Below are 20312 nucleotides of genomic sequence, written 5' to 3'. Positions count from 1 at the left end.
TAACCCTAAATCAACTTCATTTTATTGAAACAGGAATGTGGGATATTGCCAAGAATCTCCATTGCAGGAGCTGCTAGCTGACACTGTCACTGGGACATGGATGGCACAATGTACTGGAGTGAAATGGTACCCTATGAAAGTCAACATGCATTTGCCAATGATCCTTTCTCCATGCAGAAACCCATGCAAAGAATAACCTCCAGCAGAAATTTCTTTATTTCTTAATACGGTGCTCTCTGGGGCTTTTGGCTAGAGAATATAATGACAACAGTCTTTGCCTTCAGAGAGTCTTTCCATCTTTCTGGTGCCTCCTCATCACCAGTCCCCATTCAGATATACTCAGTTTCCTTCATTGCTCAATAGCTGCAAGCCCACCAGCAGCCTGCTGAGCAGTGTGGTCAACACCTGTGCTATGATGTTTATTCTCTTCAGCCTCTCCCCAGGAATTTTTCCAACCAAGGACGTCAAACCACTATGCAAAATAGAATTTAAAAGCTTCCCTCTGTGAAGATGATATTATCTTCCTTACCACGAACAAAGGGAAGCCTGATACACAGAGCTGCATTTTTAATAGAAGATACACATTTATATAATATTCATATTTTGGACCAAGCAATGAGAGGCTTTCAGGAGAGCCAGACAGAGGTCTCAGTCTTTTGAATCCAGCACAAAGGAACAGGACCCTGCAGGCTTCTGAGTTTTGTTTTAAATCACAAGTGTCATTGCAGCAAACATGGGTTGACCCCACTGTGGAACGAGGAAGATGAGCTACCTAATGAACTGCACTCAGCCCTGGCTCTGGTGCTCACTTTAAATCATACATCAGACACGTATGGTCACGAAGGTCTCCTTTACAAAGCCTCTGATACAACAGGATGTCCAACAAATGGCTCTGATCGGTTATTGATCATGACCATTATTCCTGGACTGAAGGAACAGCAAAGCACAGGACATCCTTCCCCATGACCCTCTCTTGTAACAGCACGTCTCCCAGTCCTCAAACAAAACTGTACTGCTGCCTCCCTGCTCCTGCCCCCAGCATGTGCTTTGAGGACAAGGATCCTTAACAAAATAAAAAAAAAATGAGTACAAATCTGTTCTTTGGAAAAGATTTTTCTTTCTCCAGTAACTTAAAGAAAAAGAAAAAAGGTGCAGCACTGACGGGCTTTTACCACGCAGCAGTGTTAACTCTTTTCTCTTTTCCTGTGCTGCCAAGAGCCAGAAATAAACCTAGATCTTTGTAGATCTATGTAATCTAGATCACCTGGATGGGCTAAGAAGAAACTGTGTGCAAAATGAGGTGCCAAAGTCTAAGAGCTTGCAAACCATTAAGATGAGTCAGGTTGTTAATTCCACATCAGATTTCCACAGACACTGGGGACGTTCCAGTCAGGCTTCAAACTTGGCATCTTGATCTCTACAATGGTCCGAACCCAAAACTCACATGCAACAAACACCGAATCCTTGGCTGACCCCCAGGGTTTGAACATCAAAAGACCAGTGTGTCCCCAATGTCCAGACATTGGTTTAAACAGCTAGAGATTTAAAAAAAAAAAAAACAAAAAAAAAAACCACAAAACACAGAACCACCACCACCAAAAAAACCCACCCCAAACAACAGAACGAAAACCTGAGATCTTTTAATTGCTTTGTGTTTGAGCTTCCCCTTTCTCCATGCTGCACAGTCACACCCAATGCATTGTGAACACTTTGATGTCCAGCTCCAGCACTGAAGTATTTATACCAGCATCAGTGGGTTCCTGATGGGTTTTCAAGATGATGCAGGAATAAGTGTTGGCTGCACAGGGCCAGGTCAGTATAATTACAGGGAGCTCACTTAACTCTTGGGTCTGGATTCAGAACCACCTCAATTAATCATTTTTCACAAGCCTATCCCCCATTCTATGGCTCTATAGTCTTACAGGAATACCCCACTGCAAGGAAAGGAGAGGGTAGGAAATGTGTAAAGGAGAACAACGTACAGTGTGATGTATCACCCCATCTTCTCTTTTTCAGCTACATTATCCCACAGTGCTAAAACCAACATGTCTTCTGTTTTCATATCCAGGTGAAGACTAACAAGTCATTAGTGTCTTACCCTGATAAGACGCCCAGCACCAAGTTGAGCATGAAGAAAGAGCCAATGATGATGAGAGGGATGAAGTAAAGCCAGTTCCAGGTATTTCCTGCAGCATCATTTGTCTGGAAACAGAAAAAGGGAGAGAGAAAAACAAACAGTAAGTCACCTCAGAAACAAAATACCAGAGAGGAACTGCAGGGCAGAGGGCAGGGGAGATTCCCCTCAGATTTCCATGGGTTTGTGCCCCACTGACATAGGGGTTAGTTCTGTTATGTTCACCAGTTGAAATGCCAGCAAAAGAACTGATGAGTCAAGCTCATTGTCCCACTGTCCACACCACGGTTTGTTGTCAGCTCCGCTGAGATGCTTCATCTAATTCCACAGCTCCTGGCTGACCCTGCTGCAGGGCCAAAACATGCTTTTAAGTGACCTGGGTCTGTGCAGGCTTTCTACACCTCCCTCCTCCCTCCCCACCTCAACTCTAACTTCCCATGTGCTGAGCATCAGTGTCATATTTACATCTGAATTGAGACACACAAGGACGGGAGGGAACCACAGCCTTCCGCTGCAATTAGGGCAGAGCGTGGCACGGAGCCCAGAATCTGTGCATGCACACAGAGCAGGAGAAGACAAGAAGTCTGCAAGAAAACGAGGAATCTTCAGAGTGATTGCAATTCCACATCTGCTTACTCAGCACTTACTTCTGTCATCAAAACCCGTCTGAGGCTCCCTGAGTAAGCAGCAGGCTAGATTAAGGGGAGGGAAGGGTGGTTTAGTTTATGACAAAGTTTCTGCATTCATCAACCACAAGGGAGCTCTTTAAGGAACTGCTGAAAAGTAAAATGCCACATGGCCATTTTCTGAAGCCAAGTGCCTAGAGAAACGCAAATTCTTCTCTTGTGAGTGAAGAATGCAGCAATTTGAGAATCTGATGCCGGGTGTAAGGGAGGGGAAAAGGGAAGCGAAAAGAAAAGACCCAAAGATATTGTCTTCCTCCTCCTCCTGCAGAAGGTAAAGAATAAAATGAACACAGAGCTCACCTACCTGCCCAACCGCAGAGGCTGGCAGAAGCCACAGTTTCTGCGCTCTCAAACACCAACTTGCAAAAAATGCATGAATTCTAACTGATATTGGTACCTTTTACTTATCTGTGGTGCTTTTTGGTCACTATTCCCAATCATATTTGCAAGTGTGATTTTGCTTGCAGAAGGATTCACAGAAAGAAGTGCTTTAAATGTGCATTGTTTCAGCCATGCATGCACTTGATGCTACCTCAAAATGTCTCTACATAGGTAGAAGTCACCCAATAAACAGGCAAAACCAACGTGTGATGTGGGTGATCGATGTCGTAGCATTTTTTACAGGTAATAACATTTATAGCACTGATGCAAGTAAATACATTCCAAGATCTTTTTAATATGGTGCATATCTGCACGAATTCTTCCTCAAGTAACATGCTCTGGATCAAGCACATGACAAGCATTTCTCCAAATAGCAAACATCTTCAGAAATACCTGTGTCAGTTGATCAGTGACTCACCCGAGAGGAACAGGGACTAACTAACCTCGCCACAAACCACCCCTGCTAAAGGCAAAACCAGCGCGTGATAGACAAATGAATCTGAAGAGAAAACAGGCTGGGAAAATGAGAGCAGAAAAGACATGGAAAACTGTGGAGCCCAGCCTCTCGTTGTGTATCTCCCATTCAGCAAGGCTGGGGACTGCCGTCAGCCAGGCAAGCGGGGCTGGAGATCCAACCCACAAAGAAGAGCTGGAGGAAGGGAACAGATGGGAGAAGGGAAACCACATAAACACGCAAAGAGAGTGCAGCAGGTTCACTGCTGCCAAATGATCGTTTATCATTTATTTATTCATTTGAAGACCAAACTTGGCGACAGATCCACAATTCCATGCCACGATCAAAGCCCTTAAAAATGAAATGTGCTGAAATATGACTAATTAACCACCCTCCTCTGAGCATTTGCTAGACTACCTTATGCTCAGGGCAGGGCAGGGACTCGCTCTGTTTGCTCTGCCTTGCACACAGAGATCCAGGACAAACTAGAGGGCAAAATACCAGGCAAAAGGGTCAACAGAAAAGCTCTCCTGAGAAAGTAGAGCCTTCACAGACATGCAGCATCTTTCCCAGTACTCCAAAGCATGCTTGAACCCAATCACAGTTTATGGCACCGGCTTTGCCATGGTAAGATGCTTTAATGAATCAAATCTGTTTGCTGCCAGGAATACAAAACTCCTCTCCTGCAGGGAAAGCTCCCAGTGTCCTGCAGGCACCTCTGGTTGTGCTGAGCAGAGGAGACAGCCCTCTGCCTGAAGAGCCACTGGGGCTTGGGCTGTGGCCCAGCTCTAGGTTTGCTCATTAAGCAGGATGAGCCAAGTGATCAAATCAATTTTTGTGTTCCAGCTAAAACATTTCACTGGTGTAATGCCTGGCTGAGTGTCAGTGCTACTCCTAACCACAAATCTAACCCAACAGGGAAGAAGGAGAAACAAAATACTTGTCATGATGTGCCAGAAATGCATTCAAATACAGTAAGGGCTTACAGAAGGGCTCCTTCACTGCTCAGGACCCAGGGAACCCACCGGTTAGTAACAGCTGAGGGGCTCTTCACAAACACCCCCTGAACAGGAGCCACATCCAGCTGAAGCCTTGCTCCAGGAATGCCCTGGGCACCAGCATGAACAGTTCATGTCCCTTAAACTTGACAGCACGAGACTCCCACAGGCAAGGTGCTGCACAGAGCGAAACTGAAGCACAGGAAGTCTGAGGGACACTTTCAGAGTCACAGTGGAGTCTGGCATCTAAAGCCCATACGACCTGTCCAGCCCCTGGAGTGCTCTTCCCAAGAAGCCCGGCTGCTGTGGCTCCCTCCGTCTAACCTCTGCTCAGCTCCAAGCTGCTTCCACCCCCTGACCTGGCACTTGTACCACAGATGCACCCATCATGCCTATTCACAGCTGGTGCCTCCTTCATATTTTTTTTTTCTTTTGCTAAAATTCTAACCTAAATCCCCAACAGCATCCTTCTAGCCTCTTCCATGTGACTCTGCTTCATCATCCACCCTGAAGCCTGATGTCACTGCTCAGCAGGAGTGCCCAGGTCACAGCTGGATGCCAAAGGACAACCTTTATATGTTGACTCTCTGCACGGTTGGCTTTAAGCACCTAGGGGCTCTCTCCTCCCTTTCATGCAGCACCAAACACATTGCCAGCATCCCCAAGCCGTGACAGCACAGCCACCTCTCTACAGAGATAGGTGGGTGAATACTGTCATCTATAACAAACGCAGAAGCTAAAAGGCTGCTGTCATGCAGGGAGATTAATGCCCTGAGCTCCCAATACAGCCAAAGAGAACAGAGTGTACTCCAGCAAAGCACAAGATACTTCCCACAACCAAGCCTTTTGTGACTTGTCCAACACCATAGAAAGACCAATATTAACACTCACTTTTGTCTCTCAGACACAGAGACACGTTAGGCCACTGCTTCATTATGTTAACAAGATGGCAGCTGTGTCTAATTATTAATTCATTTAAAGATACGTTTTGAAACGATTGACTTGAAAGCAGCCTACTGCTGCTTGCAATGTGCTGCAGAGACCAGAAATGCTTTTATATTACCTTTCATCTTCCTCTCTGCAGCCCTGGCCATGGCCCATGTTCCCGGGGCGTGCAGGGAGGCAGAGCCCTTGTGCCTGGCTGCCCCGAGATGAGCTTCTTGTGTTGCTGGAGCTTCTTGCTCTGCTCCAACCAGCTCCATCCCACCACCACTGCCATCGAAGCCCTGCCCGCTCTGACATCCCTCTCCCAGTCCATTCGCATCCCGGCAGCGCAACGCCAGCTCTCCGGGGACCCTGCCTACTTTCAGCTCGGCGCTTCCCGCGGCTGGGGCATCACCAGGGGAGCCTCGCAGCCTGCCAGCCTCACAGCCCAATCCCACACACTGCCGACTTCAAACGGGGCTGATCAAAGGGAGCAGGAGCTGATTTGGTAGGGGAAGAAGCATGTAAATACTCCATAGAACTTCCTTGCCAGCGAGGCTTCCATCAGCAGTGGGGAGTTACTGGGAAAACTATGACAGCCGATGCAGAAAAAAGACCCAGCAGCCCCCAAGGAAGGGAAACCTGTGCAGTTCTACCCAGGTTGTTTAATCATGGTTTGCATCAGTGATGAGATCGTCACTCTGGAACCCCAAAATAACAAACACACAATTAAGTGAAATTTGGTTTACACACAGCCTCACGAACAAACAAGTGACTGCCTCTGTTCAACGGGTGGAAAAGCTTAGGTTTCAGGAGATTTTCAGACTACAAATTAGAGCAAGTCAAATACAGAATAATCTCCAAATTCCTGCCCCTCTCTTTTCTCTAAGCAGACAGCACACCTGCCTACACCCTCCTACTCTCCTCTGGCTTCTGCAACAGAACCTAAATCGGTATTTCACGTGGTGAGAGGGATAGGGGATTCCCACATACCTAGACATGTGTGCCACCAGCAAACTGGCATACTAAAGCCATGCCCCAAGGGTGAGTCTGAAGCCTGATGGATCCGCAATCCAAAGCTGACAGCTTTTCCTAGCTGGTGCAAACAGAAGACTTGCCAGCACACTGCACTGCCCGCAACCCCATTCAGCACATGCCAAGGACCAAGGGAGCCGGGTGGTGATAGCACATGTTTTAATAACTTATTCAAATAAGCTATCAAACACTGCTGAATCTGATTAAATCCTCTTGGGCAACACAAAAACAGTAAAACAACAAAGACCTTTGCCATAGGAAAATGCTGGGTGGTGCATGGCAGGGACTGGACACCCTGATTGGAGACTGTTGTGCTGCAATGAATCTAAGCAAAAACTCTCGCATTTCAGCCCCTGATTTCCATGTTTCTGATCAAAACACCATCAGTCTCTTTACCCTTCTCCCCAAATCATCCCTGTCTCCACTTGCAGTCCCTTTATTCCTGTACTGGAAGGGAAAGCTCAGGGATGTCCACATGCAAGGCTACACCAGGTCACCTCTATCACCACAGACCCATATGTGAACACACTGACTTTATGGTAAGCCTGTAATTAATATAAATTATACAGACTTCCTGCTGCTGCACAGGGTAGGATGTCAGTGCAGGCCAGTTGCTGGGCACTGCCCACGCAGCGGGGACTGACCCTCCACAGCAGACCCCCTTCAGCACCTGCACCTCCATGGGCACTGTCACCACGATGCAAACTCACTCCTGCTCACAGCTGGAGCTAAGGAAACACACTCCAAGCTCATGGCTCAGGGTCAAATTCCCTTCTGCTACTGCTATGGGTGGCAGGCACCTCTCAAAGAGAGTAGCTGTACAGCAGCCTTCACCTCTGCCAGTGCCTAAAGGCAACTAAAATGCCTTTATAGGTGTTTTTCTATTGACTTCAGAGCTTTAAATGAGACCTCAAGGACAGCATCTACAGAAGCGTAGTCACAGACCACGCCACCACGTACCAGCATGAACCTGAATGTCAAACCCCAGAACAAGGTCTAGGCTGGTCCTGCTGGCAAATCTTCAGCTAGGGTTCCCTGGCTGTGCAAAGATGCTGCTTTGGGCTCTCAAGCTGTTAGAAACCCATTCAGACTTAGTTGGTCCTCTTTACCAGTAGAGCAACAAAACAACCCTCTTTGCCTCTGAACAAGGACCCATTCTGGTTCTTACACAAGTTTCTTCTTTCAGTCACTTTTGGCAGGAGTAGCAACCCTGAGGCGATTGCCCCAGATCTCCCAGGAGGAAATTCTGCCACCATTTAGCTCAGCACATTGTCCATCAGTGTGAAAAACAAGCAACTGATGGGCTAACACGTAATTCTTTGGAAATGCTTCTAGAGTGGGGTTCAATAAAGAAGGGATCTAATTCGACAGATACAGCCAAAGCTGAAACACCACAGACCATTAGCTGTTTACTATGTTTTTAATCAAAATGTATAGTACACCTAGAGTTTACTCACTTTAATCTAATCAATAGCAGGGCTTGACTTATTTGGGGCAATTAAAGCGTAATCTTCCCTTCAATAAGTGCTTTTGCATTGAGGAAAACTCTCAGCTGTCTTCAATAGATGAATTCTATTTATCCTTCATCTGATTTTTCACAATTCACTCCTTGCTACTTCTGTTAATTAGAGATGCTATTTACGGTTGTTTTATTTCTATGTGCTTCTACTCTCGGGATTAGGTGAACACAGAAATTACTAAGAACAAAACCAAAAATATTAAAAGCATGTAGAATGAGCACATGGAGCCCTGCCTTACCTAGCACATTCTCTCTAGGCACTAACTCCTGCTGAGTTCTTCATCAGAGACAGACAGACCTTGCGCAAAAAGGTATAAGGGCAGAAAACCCAAATTTACTGAGAAAAACCATTCCGAGTTCAACCTGTGGAAACAATGATGACCTACTCTATTCACAAAATAGTCACAGACTCAAATGACATTTAAACCAGTCACTTCTCTGGGACACTACATAGTCCACATTATGATAGTATCCCAGTCAATCTTCACTTTTGGAAAGTGCAAAGTGCCTCCACAGATGGAGAATGAGGTATACAGGCTTCATATGAATAAGTTCAAATCCAGATCTAACTCACATCTGAAGTCCCTGAATGCATAGCTGTTGTCAAGCATAAACTTTGCCTATTCTAATTCAGAAATACTCATTATTGTTTGCACTGTATTTGTAAGCAAAAATCCCTGGTGGAAAGTCTGACCCCATTCTGCTGAAAGCCCTGGAGAAAAGACCTCTGACCCAAATCCAACCCGGTGGAGCCTAGGCCAGTGTCTTTGTCAGATTAGAGCATGATACATTTGGCTTCCCCCTAAAAAAGATAATCTCAAGCCTAAAATCTAGCAGGACATTGAATAGCTTTAGTGTATTTTCAGGTTTTATTTTAAGCAAAGATGACCACAATAAGGGACTGGAGGGATTTGTGTAAACTTCTTAAAATATTGGAACCTTCAGAAATAAGTCCAGGGTTCTAGGAGATAATGAAGGGGCCTCAGTCTCTCATCAATAACATTCTGGGAAGAGCTGAGAAGTACTGCATCTTCCTCATCTCCCTGAGAAATTCATACCTTAACATCTCATTCAGTAGAACTGTGAAATATTTTTTCTCTACTCCACTCAGTTACTAAAAAGTTATTAAAATTTATTGCTTTCCAAAAATATTAATTTTTCTACTTTTTTCCCTGCATCTCTTTGGATCAACTGAAAACAGAACACAAAAAAAATATTTTTTAAAAAGGCTCTCATCTTTTAAGTCTTATGTAGCCTTTTTCACTCAGAAACATCACCAAGCCCTGCACTAAGGAGGTCTCTATCGATATCTCCAGCTTTACAGGTGAAAGGACAGCTGCTTCCACATTTCCCAGCAGACCAGCAAGAGAAGCCCCATTTCTCAAGTCCTGACCCAATGTGCTGGCTTACACAAAATACCAGAATCTGCAGAAAAGTCTTTTTTTTATCCCCAGTTCCAGTTGAAATACAATCTTGGCACAAAGTCAGTCCAATAACTTTCATTACTGACTTTCAGATGTTACAGTCCATTTGAACAGAGCATCTGGTGTTGCAGCTCTGCAGGGACATGACAACCAGGCATGGGGGAGTGCTGGTGATTGACCCGTCAGAGCAAAATTAAATTGGCAGAGAGGTGCATTTCCAATTGATGCTCAGGGGTTGTACCACCCACGGGAGGGAGATGACAGAGCACCTGCCTGGTGTGCTCATCTGTGTGAAGGATAAAACTAAAATGGGTTGGTTAATTAAATTAGTGGTCAGTCCAAATCACACTCCCACACGTCATGTACAGCATGTACAGCAAGACAGGGTTGGTTTAGGGTTCAAATACTCCCCTTGAGCATACCTCTATCTGGGATCCGTGGGTTCAGGTCATTCAGAGCAGGTGTCCTTGTATGTAGAGGGGGTGAATCAAAACGGAAGTGCCCCTGCCCAGCAAGATGCAGGGAAATTTGGAGTTGGGCTTAAACACTGTGCTTCTTGTGGGTTTAATCTGTTTATGTGTGCTTTGAGGAAAACTCCTTAACTGGAGGTTTCCACATGTGGCCATGGGATAGACAGGATCTCAGGAAGTCCTAAGGTCCATATGAGGTCCAGCTAACAAATCGAGACTGGAGGATCTCCTGATCTCCTCCTAGACCATGTTATAATTGTGCCTCGTGGGCCTTTATGGTAGGTCCTGAGTGTGTTTTGGACACTAGGAAGGATTTCATGGCAGAGGATGTATTTTCTGGGGGCCCTTTGGGATGGGGTACCTGTTGTCTTGAGGGCCAGCAGTCGTAAGAAAAGCATTCGAGAACCCACTGGCCTCCACAATCCTTTTCACATCAAACCTTGGCCAAAGGCAATCAAGTCCTGGGTTTAACACCTGCTCAAATTGAACTCTCTGGGAAGAGGCGCTCTAAGCTCCTTATCCATTTACACTCAAATCAGTATTCCTGAGAAGGTCTTCTCTCTTCACAGAACTCTTCGCTCTTTCTTTTTACTTTTCTCTTCACTCTTTCTTTTTACCTTCAGGATAGAGGTGACTCCACTTCGCTGCTGTAATAACAGTCCACCTTGTTCAAATCCCCCAGTTACTCCTCAGATCCATCCATAACTCCTGGTTTGCAAGTGGGTCTCAGATGAGAAATCCTGAAAATCCTTTGAGTCTCAGAACACTAAGATCGACAATGTTTTGAAACACAGATAATCCTTCTGCCCCAAAAGAGAAGTCACTTGCATCCAGCCCCACAGCCACTTGTTGTTTAGAGGAGCAGAACACAGAGCTGTCCACTACCAGGATCAAAATCAAATCCAGAGTATTTCACATCCTGCAAACAAAAAGCAAACTACTCCTGGCCTGAGACCACATGAAACCAACCTCTACCGCAGACTCTAAAAGCCTTGGCAGCACCAGCTGTGGGTAAGGGGTGACACACCAGGCCTGGTATTAGCTCTTATCCCCTTGGACCAGGAGTCCAGATGAATCTGTAACAAGCTTGGGGTGCTAAAGATAAAGCAGTCCTTTGCTGGAGGTGTTGGACGCTGCATAAGAGCCTGTCCAGGAAAGAAGAATGCAAAAGGCAGCAGCCACAGTGCACCAGCAACTTGTACCTGAGCAGAAGGCAAGAAGGGTTAATTTGATTCCAGAAAATCACCTTGAAAACATAACTTAGTTTGTATTCATTTATCACTTTATATTCTCAGAAGCCACTGTCTTACTGTCACTGGCTTTAACATCACACCAGCCACAATAATTGGTAAAGGTGCTTTTCTTTCCCCGTTCTAAACATACCTAAAGCAAGAAACGCTGTCACAGTCCTGCCTGCCCCATGCCTTCACATCAGGCAGCAGTGCCCATCCCCACCATGCAGCAGCATGGCTCTGAGGGAGTCCTGCCCGATGTCCTGCCAGAGAAACCACTATTTTCCAGACTGAGCCAGTGCACTGCAGAGATGATAATGCAGATCTTTCTGCTTCGCCGTAGGGCTGGTGATCCCCTGCCTTGACACAGCCTTGCTGCTTCCATCCAGTCCCAGAGCTACCCCTCTCCCCTGCTTGTCCCCGCACCCTGCAGGGCTGCCCTGACACCCGGAGGTCCCAAAACAGCCACAGCACATTTGAAAATCAAACACACAACACTCAGGCAACAAGTGTGATACCTGTACCTTATGTTTCCCCAGTGAACATACAGGTACCTTAAACAAAAAGGTGAAGCCCACCTACCCCCATCACAAACCACAATGATGCGCATCCTCTCTTCCAGGGAGAGAAATCCATTTCACATAGTGGGCAGTAAAAACAGAGGGAAAAGCAGCTCAAGAGATATCTTCACAACATCAAACAAGAGGGCAAAGCTCCAATCATTTTCTATGGGGCAGAAAATCCATGTGGAAGACTCAAGCAGAGGAGATCATTGTTTAAAAAAAAAGTAAATATATACACCTAGATAATTATCTCTTTGGTTTTTGATACTTTAGGATTCAAATTTTCTAACTTTTCTATCCAGTGACAACAGTTAAAGTCCCAAATAAGAGAGGAAGGGAGCTATAATTCTCTCAAGCACATAAATCCAGGAGCTGGTCTTTCAGAGGAAAGCATCCAAATGCATAAAATCAACCCAAATACCAGAAGACTCTCAGTAAAATCCTAGAAGCTGGCAGCATTTTAATTTTGCTACAATACTGCTGTCCATGTATGAACATGCTTTAACTATAATCATTGCATGCAGTAATAATTTTAATTCAGCCAAGTTTCAATAGAAGTAAATCCTTCCCTTTGTTTCTCCCCTTCTCCAGCCTTACAGAGCTGGGGAGACTGAAAAAGCAAAAATGCTGATATTTTATGCCTTGATCTGAAGGCTTATGGCAGCAATAAATCAATACGTAAATATTTCTTGGATTCTTGATAAAAAATTCATTCTTTCCCCAGCTAGTGTGGACTCACTCAGTTGCTTTATTCATGAGCGTGCCTGCCTGGCACTGTGAAAGCTCTTTCACGATCAAAAATTACAGGCTGGCCAAGGGACCCTACCAATTTTTTTAAAATCTTTTTTTTGTAATCTCTCCTCCCCTTTCTCTTATTTTTAAACAGCTGTTGACTTTAATTATGAATGTAAACTTGGTCTAGGTAATTCCTACTGGCAACAGGTAATGCACATTCACGAAGGTCAGACCTATGGTGGAGGTACTCAGGAGAAAGCATTACCCCAGCAACCACACAACCACCCCGTGAACCCCACTGGGCAGTTACGGCACTGAAGCTGTCTGGAACATGCATTTTATGTAAGTGAGCACCTTCTGCAAGGTCACACAGCAACTTAATGTCACAATGATGAGCAGAGCCCAGAAAGACCAAAACTAACCTGAGGCACCCAGATGTATCTCATGGGCTACCTGCAACCCCAAACCCTTTTGTTTGGCAAGGAGTCAAGCTGTGACAGCAGACCAAGGCACTGCCTTGCTGATGACCATGGTGCTCAGCCCACAGGTCACCCAGCAGGGCCAAGGAGGCATCCACATCAAGCCAGACCCATTTATCTCAATGTCCTCAAAAGCAATGTCTAACAAAGAGCAAACCTCCCCTCTGCATTCAATATTCATCATCATTCTAAAAGCCAAATAGCTAGTAAGACCAAGTAATTAAAATAGTTTCACCTAAATATGACTCAAACTGAGATGCTAAGGGGGCAGCCAATTCATCCAGCAAAACTCCAAGATACTCTGATTCAAACTAGCACCTCCAGCGCCTCATATAATTATCTTCAAGTTTCTTTTCTCTGAGCATGCAACCGAGTTCTGTTCTCTGAGAAGGGGGAGAGAGCATTGCCAGGTCCCCATAGAAGGTTAGCACAGACACTGTTGGGGTTGGGTTGTGCAGAGTTCAAGGAAGAGCTGCTCCTTGAAAAACAGGAACTGCTTTTAAGTTTGACATTCTTGGAAAGCAAGAGTGCTTTACATGTCATTCATTGCTTGAGAAGATTCATCTGTAAGTCAAGTTACACTCAGAATAAATTCGGTGCTCCCTTGATGTTTTTTCTTATACTGCAAAGCCAACCAACAAGGCTTCAGGTAGCTTCTATCTTTCACTAAAGAGGCAAAGCTGTCTTCAGATGTACTCCTGAAGTCATGAGGAGGGAAAAAATACACACACTTATGTATACACACAGACACATGTATTTAGAGCTCTGTTCGGTTTGGTTGCTCATGGATACATGTGATGAAGAGATAAGCATAAGGATGCATCCAGACCAAAACATAGTTTTTGCTCATCTAGTGAGTAGATGCAGGATAAACTTTTCCTCCCACTCAGCAGCCCCTAAGTCAGCAAGACAGAGCCAGTCACAGACCAATTCCCAGGACACTGAAACAATCCAATAGGCAATCATTTTCTGTCTTTGAACATAGGAAATTGTGGGTCAATGCCCAAAATCACTGTAGATAAAAACAGTCCTAAGAATGATGGACAGGCTTCCTCATCATCTTAAATGCAGATCTAGATTTTTCCAGACTTTCCCTCTAAACACTGCCACCAAAAGCTGCTCAAGAAATTTTCAGCAGTAGAAAACCATTTAAATGAATTAAAGTCTTGATTCCATTGTATAAAATTGTAACAATAGGCTATTACATGCGTGCATTCTTCAGCAGAGGATTGGGATTGAGCAGAGTAGCAACATATTTAGGCTTGGCCACCTTCTCATTTGTCTTCTAATGAGACTATCTCCAGCAGTACAGCTTCTCTCTCGCTAATTATAAGCAGAAAATACCCTTGTAGATATATCTACAGCTCATAGAACTTAGCTGGAGCTGAGAGCTCAGTCACACAAACTTCAGAGCACAGCAAAGCCCCCAAGTCCAACAGTCCTTTGTCAGTGCAAACCCAACTTCTCAGGACGAGAGTCCAAAGCTGTTTTATCACTACCAGTTTCCTGTTTCAGACAAAACAAAAAAAAGTTACTCATGAGCCTCTCAGCTCCATCTAAAGACGTTTCACAAGGTTTTATGAAGACATTTTAAATAGAAAAGGACTGTCTGCTACAGAAAAAAAAATTCTTAACCACAAGCCTTGCCAAATTTTCCAAATTTGAATGAAAACTGTCTGTGAAATTCCAAATTTAAGTGTGAAAACATTTATTATAGTGTAAATTCATTAAGTCTGCAGAAAACTATGAGAATAGCCCAGATCTTCTCTTCTCCATATTCCAGGAGTCTTCGCTGATGGGCGCACTACCGAACAACAAAAGGTTTTTGCCACAGACCATGCTAATAAACAAGCTAACCCTAAAATAAGCAGATACACGCAGCTTTTTTTTGTTGTGTTGCTGAGTTGGTAACTCAACCATTATCAAATTCTTCAAATGACGCCTGCCCTGTTTAGGAAATATCTGGTTAAAAAAATGGGAACCATCCACTTTTTTTCTCTGGGCTTTGTCCCATGCCCTATGGAGCAGCTGTGCAAGTGTTGGTCTCCACTACTGGAAGGTTTCACCATGCAGCAATCGGTGTCTGTGATCAGTCCCTGACCCTGTGAGGAGCTGACCTCTGGCCGGTGAGCTCGACAGCTGGTACCAGGATTGCTGCAGAACCACAAGCTCTGCACAAATCAGTCCAAATTTACCTGCTTCTCTGTTCACAAACAAAGGAGAAAATACATTTAATCCAGTTAAATGAGAACTGGTGCTTCCACCATAACAGTCAATGCAAGTTCTCCAGCTGCTTGGGCTGTACCCTGAGCTCTTACATGGCCACAAACCCATGGAGATGAACTCTCTTGCTTTAGCATGACTTTTCAGCCTGGACACCAATAGGCAAGGTGACTTTGATCTAGAGTTTCTCTGGTTTCATGGGCAGTTATCCTGCTTTCCACAGTTACTGGGCAATTTTGCTCCTGCAGGGGATTCACAGAACATTTGCTGGATTTTGGCACAAAGAACACAAGAAAGAATAAGAAAATGTTGCTGGAAAAAAACATCTGGATTAAAAATTTCCTATTTGAAAGTCCTCTATAGCACTGGGAATTTTATCTGTCGGAAGAAAACCAACAAACTGCCCAAAGAGGTGGTAGATGCCACCACCCTGGAAACATTCAAGGTCAGGTTGGACGGGACTCCGAGCACCCTGATGTAGTTGAAGATGTCCCTGCTCGCTGCAGGGGGGTTGCACTAGATGATCTTTAAAGGTCCCTTCCAATCCAAACCATTCTAGGATTCTATAAAAAGAAGGAAGGAGGCTTGAATGTCACCAGTCCTGACCCTGAAGATAGGCAAAGGAGAATGATGGCACCTTCTGCCAAAGAGCAGCTTCAACTTGCACCTTGCTATAGCACCCTCATGGCATATGCAACAGATTGACCACAGATGACCTCTACCCCAGCAGACTGTTCCCTGTCTTCTCTACTGCTGACACACCACAGCAAACAGCCCTGATAGCACCCATCTCTGAAGTTCCCTAAGCCCAGCACCCCCTGAGCTGCCTTGCACCCACACGCCAAGCATCCTGCTTGTCCCCCCACCAAGTCACCCAGACACAACACCACACCAATACACCAGCATTGTACCCGTTACGCAGCCTGCCTTTGTCCCTGTCCTGTATCCCAGGGCATGTGGTCTGTAGATCAAAGAGCAAAGACTTTCTCCTAGAGCCCACACACAGCCAGCCTCTTCGGTTGGACGACCCAGCCACACGTATTTTGGGTTGCTGTAGGAACTACAAGAGCAAATAAACTCTCCATTTTTGGTTTTCTTAGAAGCATTCCGTTATTCTCTTCCACTCCAACCACAGATGTAGCAGTCATGGCATAAGCAAACCAGCATACTTCTGAAAGCATGCAGCTGCCTTTTTCATCCTGTGCAGGAAAGCAATTGTTGGGCATGTAAGAGAGCTGTTTGTACCCTCAGTGCTATAATGTTGTCAAGCTGCAAGTGAATTTCTTCAGCTGGAGTTTTCACTTCTTGGCAAGCACTGATGATTAAGCTGTTGTTTGGAGAGATTTTCATTTCTTTTCAGAGAGCAATTGCTCTGTTGAAGGGGCTCTTTAAGTTTGTATGATATATGTCACTCTCCTGCTGTATATCTTAAATGACTCCTATTAAACCTGAGGGTGGCCACCCCACACTCATTTTGAATATACCTTTACTGAGACATGAAATAAAATGCAGAAGATTCAATGAGGCACTTAAAACTCTTGCTCAGCTTTACACATTTGCTCAAGTACTTTTGTGAACAGGGTAATTTGCTGTATCAGGGCTGAAATGTTCCAATCCTTTTAGCCTTAGAGGGAATGTCCACATGGGCACAGGGTCAGACAGTCTGTGTTTCCAGACAAATGGAGACCCAGGCATGGTCAGAGACATGCATCGCACCCATCTTGGCATCTAAATAATTCAAAGCCATTTTAGCCTTAGACGTGCTCCACATTTTCTGTTACAATATCTTTGGATTTCTGCAAAACCTTCCAGATGAGGAAGTATGCAAAGCCTGCCATGCAGTAACAATGCATCCCTAAAAGATCTGGGAGTTCAGCCCTTCAGCAAACAAGCCCTATGGCCTCCAAAATCCAGGAGGAAAGCATGAATAAATGGATATCAGCCAAGGCAGAATTTAGACTGGTATAAGATTGGTTTACTGACAGCTCATCATTCCACACAGGATCCATCAGTTACACAGATTCCTCCATTTACCATGTGTTTTTCTCTCACAGGGGCCAGCAGAGCAGTTCAGATAGACGGGAAACTTGTGCTGCTTGTTCAGTTATCTCCAAGGGATTTTTCAGCTGAACTACAAGTCTGCTGATGAACATGCCAATTTATTATACTGCTACACTACATATATCTGGCAAGGTCTCATTAGTAGCAAATATGTTACTCTAAAGCCTGGTGTGTGGCTTCTCTCTGGGGAAACAGGAGATGAAAAATCCAGTCCACCTTCTGCTCAAGAGCAAGATGCTTAGGACAGTTCGGATGTGGAGCCCTAGGGAGGGTTTTGAGTCACGGAGAAGATTGGTTATTTTTATGCCACTAGGTTTCTGCCTGGCAGCAGGGCACAGGTGGTAGGTGATTCTGTTTAGACAAGAATTTTTGAAACTTGAGAAAGATGCTGAGAACTAGATGACTGTCATGCACAAGTGATAATAATTTAAATGAATTAACTTTGACCTGAAAGACTCATTTTTTTTACATAATAATAAACCTCCCTGCCACTCAAGCAAAACACAAGTTGTAACAACATAATGGGATGGAGCAGAGTTAAAAACAACAAGAAACATGGGTGAAATCCACACCTCTATAACCAGCTAGAAGAAGGTCGATACATCAACCCAATCAAGACCTCAGAAGAGGTATAAACGGGACATGGGCAATGCACAGGTCACAGAGCAGGCTCTCTGTTGGGGTGGGTGGGTTTCACACATGGCAAGGCTCCAGCCAGAATTTCCAACGTGGTTTTGTGCTCAAGTTAATAGTTTCACTGATCTGTTCTGGGCTTTTCTTGCAAGGGCTTGGTCACCCCTAAGTCGGTCCCTGCCTTCTTCAGACTTCCAGTACCGGTTCTGCAAAAGCACCAAACCACAGTCTAGGCTCTTCCCTTCTTCTCCCCCAGCTACTCACTATCGCACCAATCCTGTACTCAGAGCTTTTGGCTGCCTGCTCCTAATTGCTGCCCAACTTTCCTCTAAGTGATTGGTGATACTGAAACACAAGAAATCAACATCAGCCCCACAGCAGCAGCAGGAGACTGGGAATTATCCATCACCTTTGTGTGTGCATGTAAGATGGCTGATTCTTATTAGCAAATTAAAGTTGTCCTAACTCAATAGTGAATGCAATTTAACACTAATGTTAGGGGATTTTCTCTTCTTTCTGAAACTGCAGGGAGAAAGAGCACAATTACATCCATGCAGCACCTTAGCACAGCATAGGAGCTCAGCTCCCATCTCCATCACGAGTGCACAACACCAGCACATTACATTTGCGCTGCTGGCTCCGTAACGCAGCGCCTGGTCCCAGGCATCTCCCTCAGCACTCTACATTTCCAAAAGCAAATGCACAATGACAAGAAAAGTTCAGCACCGGTGAACATCAGGTCCCAAGGGTAATCTCTCCCCAAGACAAGGCTATAGGAAATTCTACTCTATATATGTAACCCAGCTGTTAGGCAAATGCTGTGTGCTCTTGGCTCTGAGATGCTCTAAAACACTGAGGAGTCAGAACAGGCTCTTTGCTACAAACAGAACTGTGGTGGCACATTTCTTCACACACCTCTAAGCACTGCTTGCTTTATCATTGTTAATTTTTTTCATCTGTTTGCTCCTCACTTCCCACAGGGTGCTGCATTATTAGATCTCCAACAGGGCTATGTCTACCTCTTTGAAGACACAGGTAGATCTTGAGGGCCTGGCCACATGCTGTGTTCTCAGAGAGCGCGTCAGCCCATGCAACACAACATCAGAAAGCCTAAGTGAAAGCAAAGCACCCTTGCTTTCATGCTGCTCTTGTGCAGCTGTTAATGCCAAGTGTGGCATCAGTCCCCTGGTCTGTTTTGCTGGTACTGCTCTCCTCCAGCCCTGGGTCCTGAGATCCCACATTCAACTGGAGCAAAGCTTGCCCCTTGGACACAACAGAGAATGCAGTGTAAAAGCAAGAAACCCTATCAGAAATGTGATTTGTGTGATTCAGAGTGGCAAAACAAAACCTTTCCTTGTGCTTATTCTTCCTGATAACATAATGTAAGGAAAGCACTTCAGTCAATTTTCCCTCCCTTCTCCTGTCTGCTCACACTTTTGCTGTCCAAACAGTTTTGTTCCTCAATATGTTAATTCAGAACAAGGAGAGCTGATACACACACACGTGCACAAAGAGTAATCACAGAAGACTGAACCCATCATAAAGCCCCTCAGCCACTAACACTGCAGGCTGACAGCTCCAGGACACAAATATCACTGTAAACAAAACCTCATTTATTCTCATCCATCTCAGTATCTAGCAACTATGGATTTGTGCTTTAGTGGACTGGTTTCAGGTCACTTCTAACAGACAGCAGACAACACCACACCAGGTGTACTAGGAGAAAAGAGCAATTTCAAAGCCACCTTCGCAGAGTTCCACAGGCTTTACTACTGCATTTACTGCTATACCAAAGTAGGTGCGACAGTCACACATTAGGAAAGCCAAGTGCATAACCTCACAGGAAACCATAATCATGAGCAAAGGGCCAGCAAAAAGCCACTTAAGTCACCTTTAAGCCATAACTTGCAAATTTAAGAGGTGCTTGAAAGTGTGGGGGCTCTTGAGCCCCAACGGAATCTCACAGGCTGGCAGCAAGCCAAGATGAAATCCAAGTCTCCGAGATGAGGGGATACTGCTTTATGTTATTTCCCTTCTGCTTTCTGTCACACATTCACCTGCATAATTCCTCCACCTTCCTGGAGGGTTTTACACAGGAAACTATCTCATGGTCCAGGCAGCCAGAGCTAGTCACATCCGAACTCCTCCTGAGGAACATCACCTTTGACTCCTCAACTCACAGTTGTGACTGATGAAGGCCAAATGTCAATGGTTCGATCTTTATAGATAAATGCCCCCAGAAAGGCATAGGTGAGCTCTCCAAACAACTGGATCAGATTCTCTTCTCAACCCTACAAGCTCCTACACATCCACCATCCCACCAACAAAACCATTTCTGTGGGGCTGGAAACAGAACAATTA

At 45.0% G+C, this 20312-nt stretch overlaps 1 protein-coding gene across 13 annotated transcripts in view; it reads right to left on the bottom strand.

The window, feature by feature from the left end:
• Window positions 1-20312, bottom strand: part of CACNA1B (calcium voltage-gated channel subunit alpha1 B) — a 311813-nt gene that overhangs the window by 171502 nt on the left and 119999 nt on the right. For all 13 annotated transcript variants that reach the window (XM_074846045.1, XM_074846033.1, XM_074846035.1 and 10 more), the window contains one exon: window positions 2099-2202. In XM_074846045.1, the coding sequence (XP_074702146.1) occupies window positions 2099-2202 (104 nt within the window). The remainder of the gene's footprint in view (window positions 1-2098; window positions 2203-20312) is intronic.

The sequence above is a fragment of the Strix aluco genome, chromosome 20, assembly GCF_031877795.1.
Source record: "Strix aluco isolate bStrAlu1 chromosome 20, bStrAlu1.hap1, whole genome shotgun sequence".
NCBI lineage: Eukaryota > Metazoa > Chordata > Aves > Strigiformes > Strigidae > Strix > Strix aluco.
This window is presented reverse-complemented; position numbering and strand designations above follow the sequence as displayed.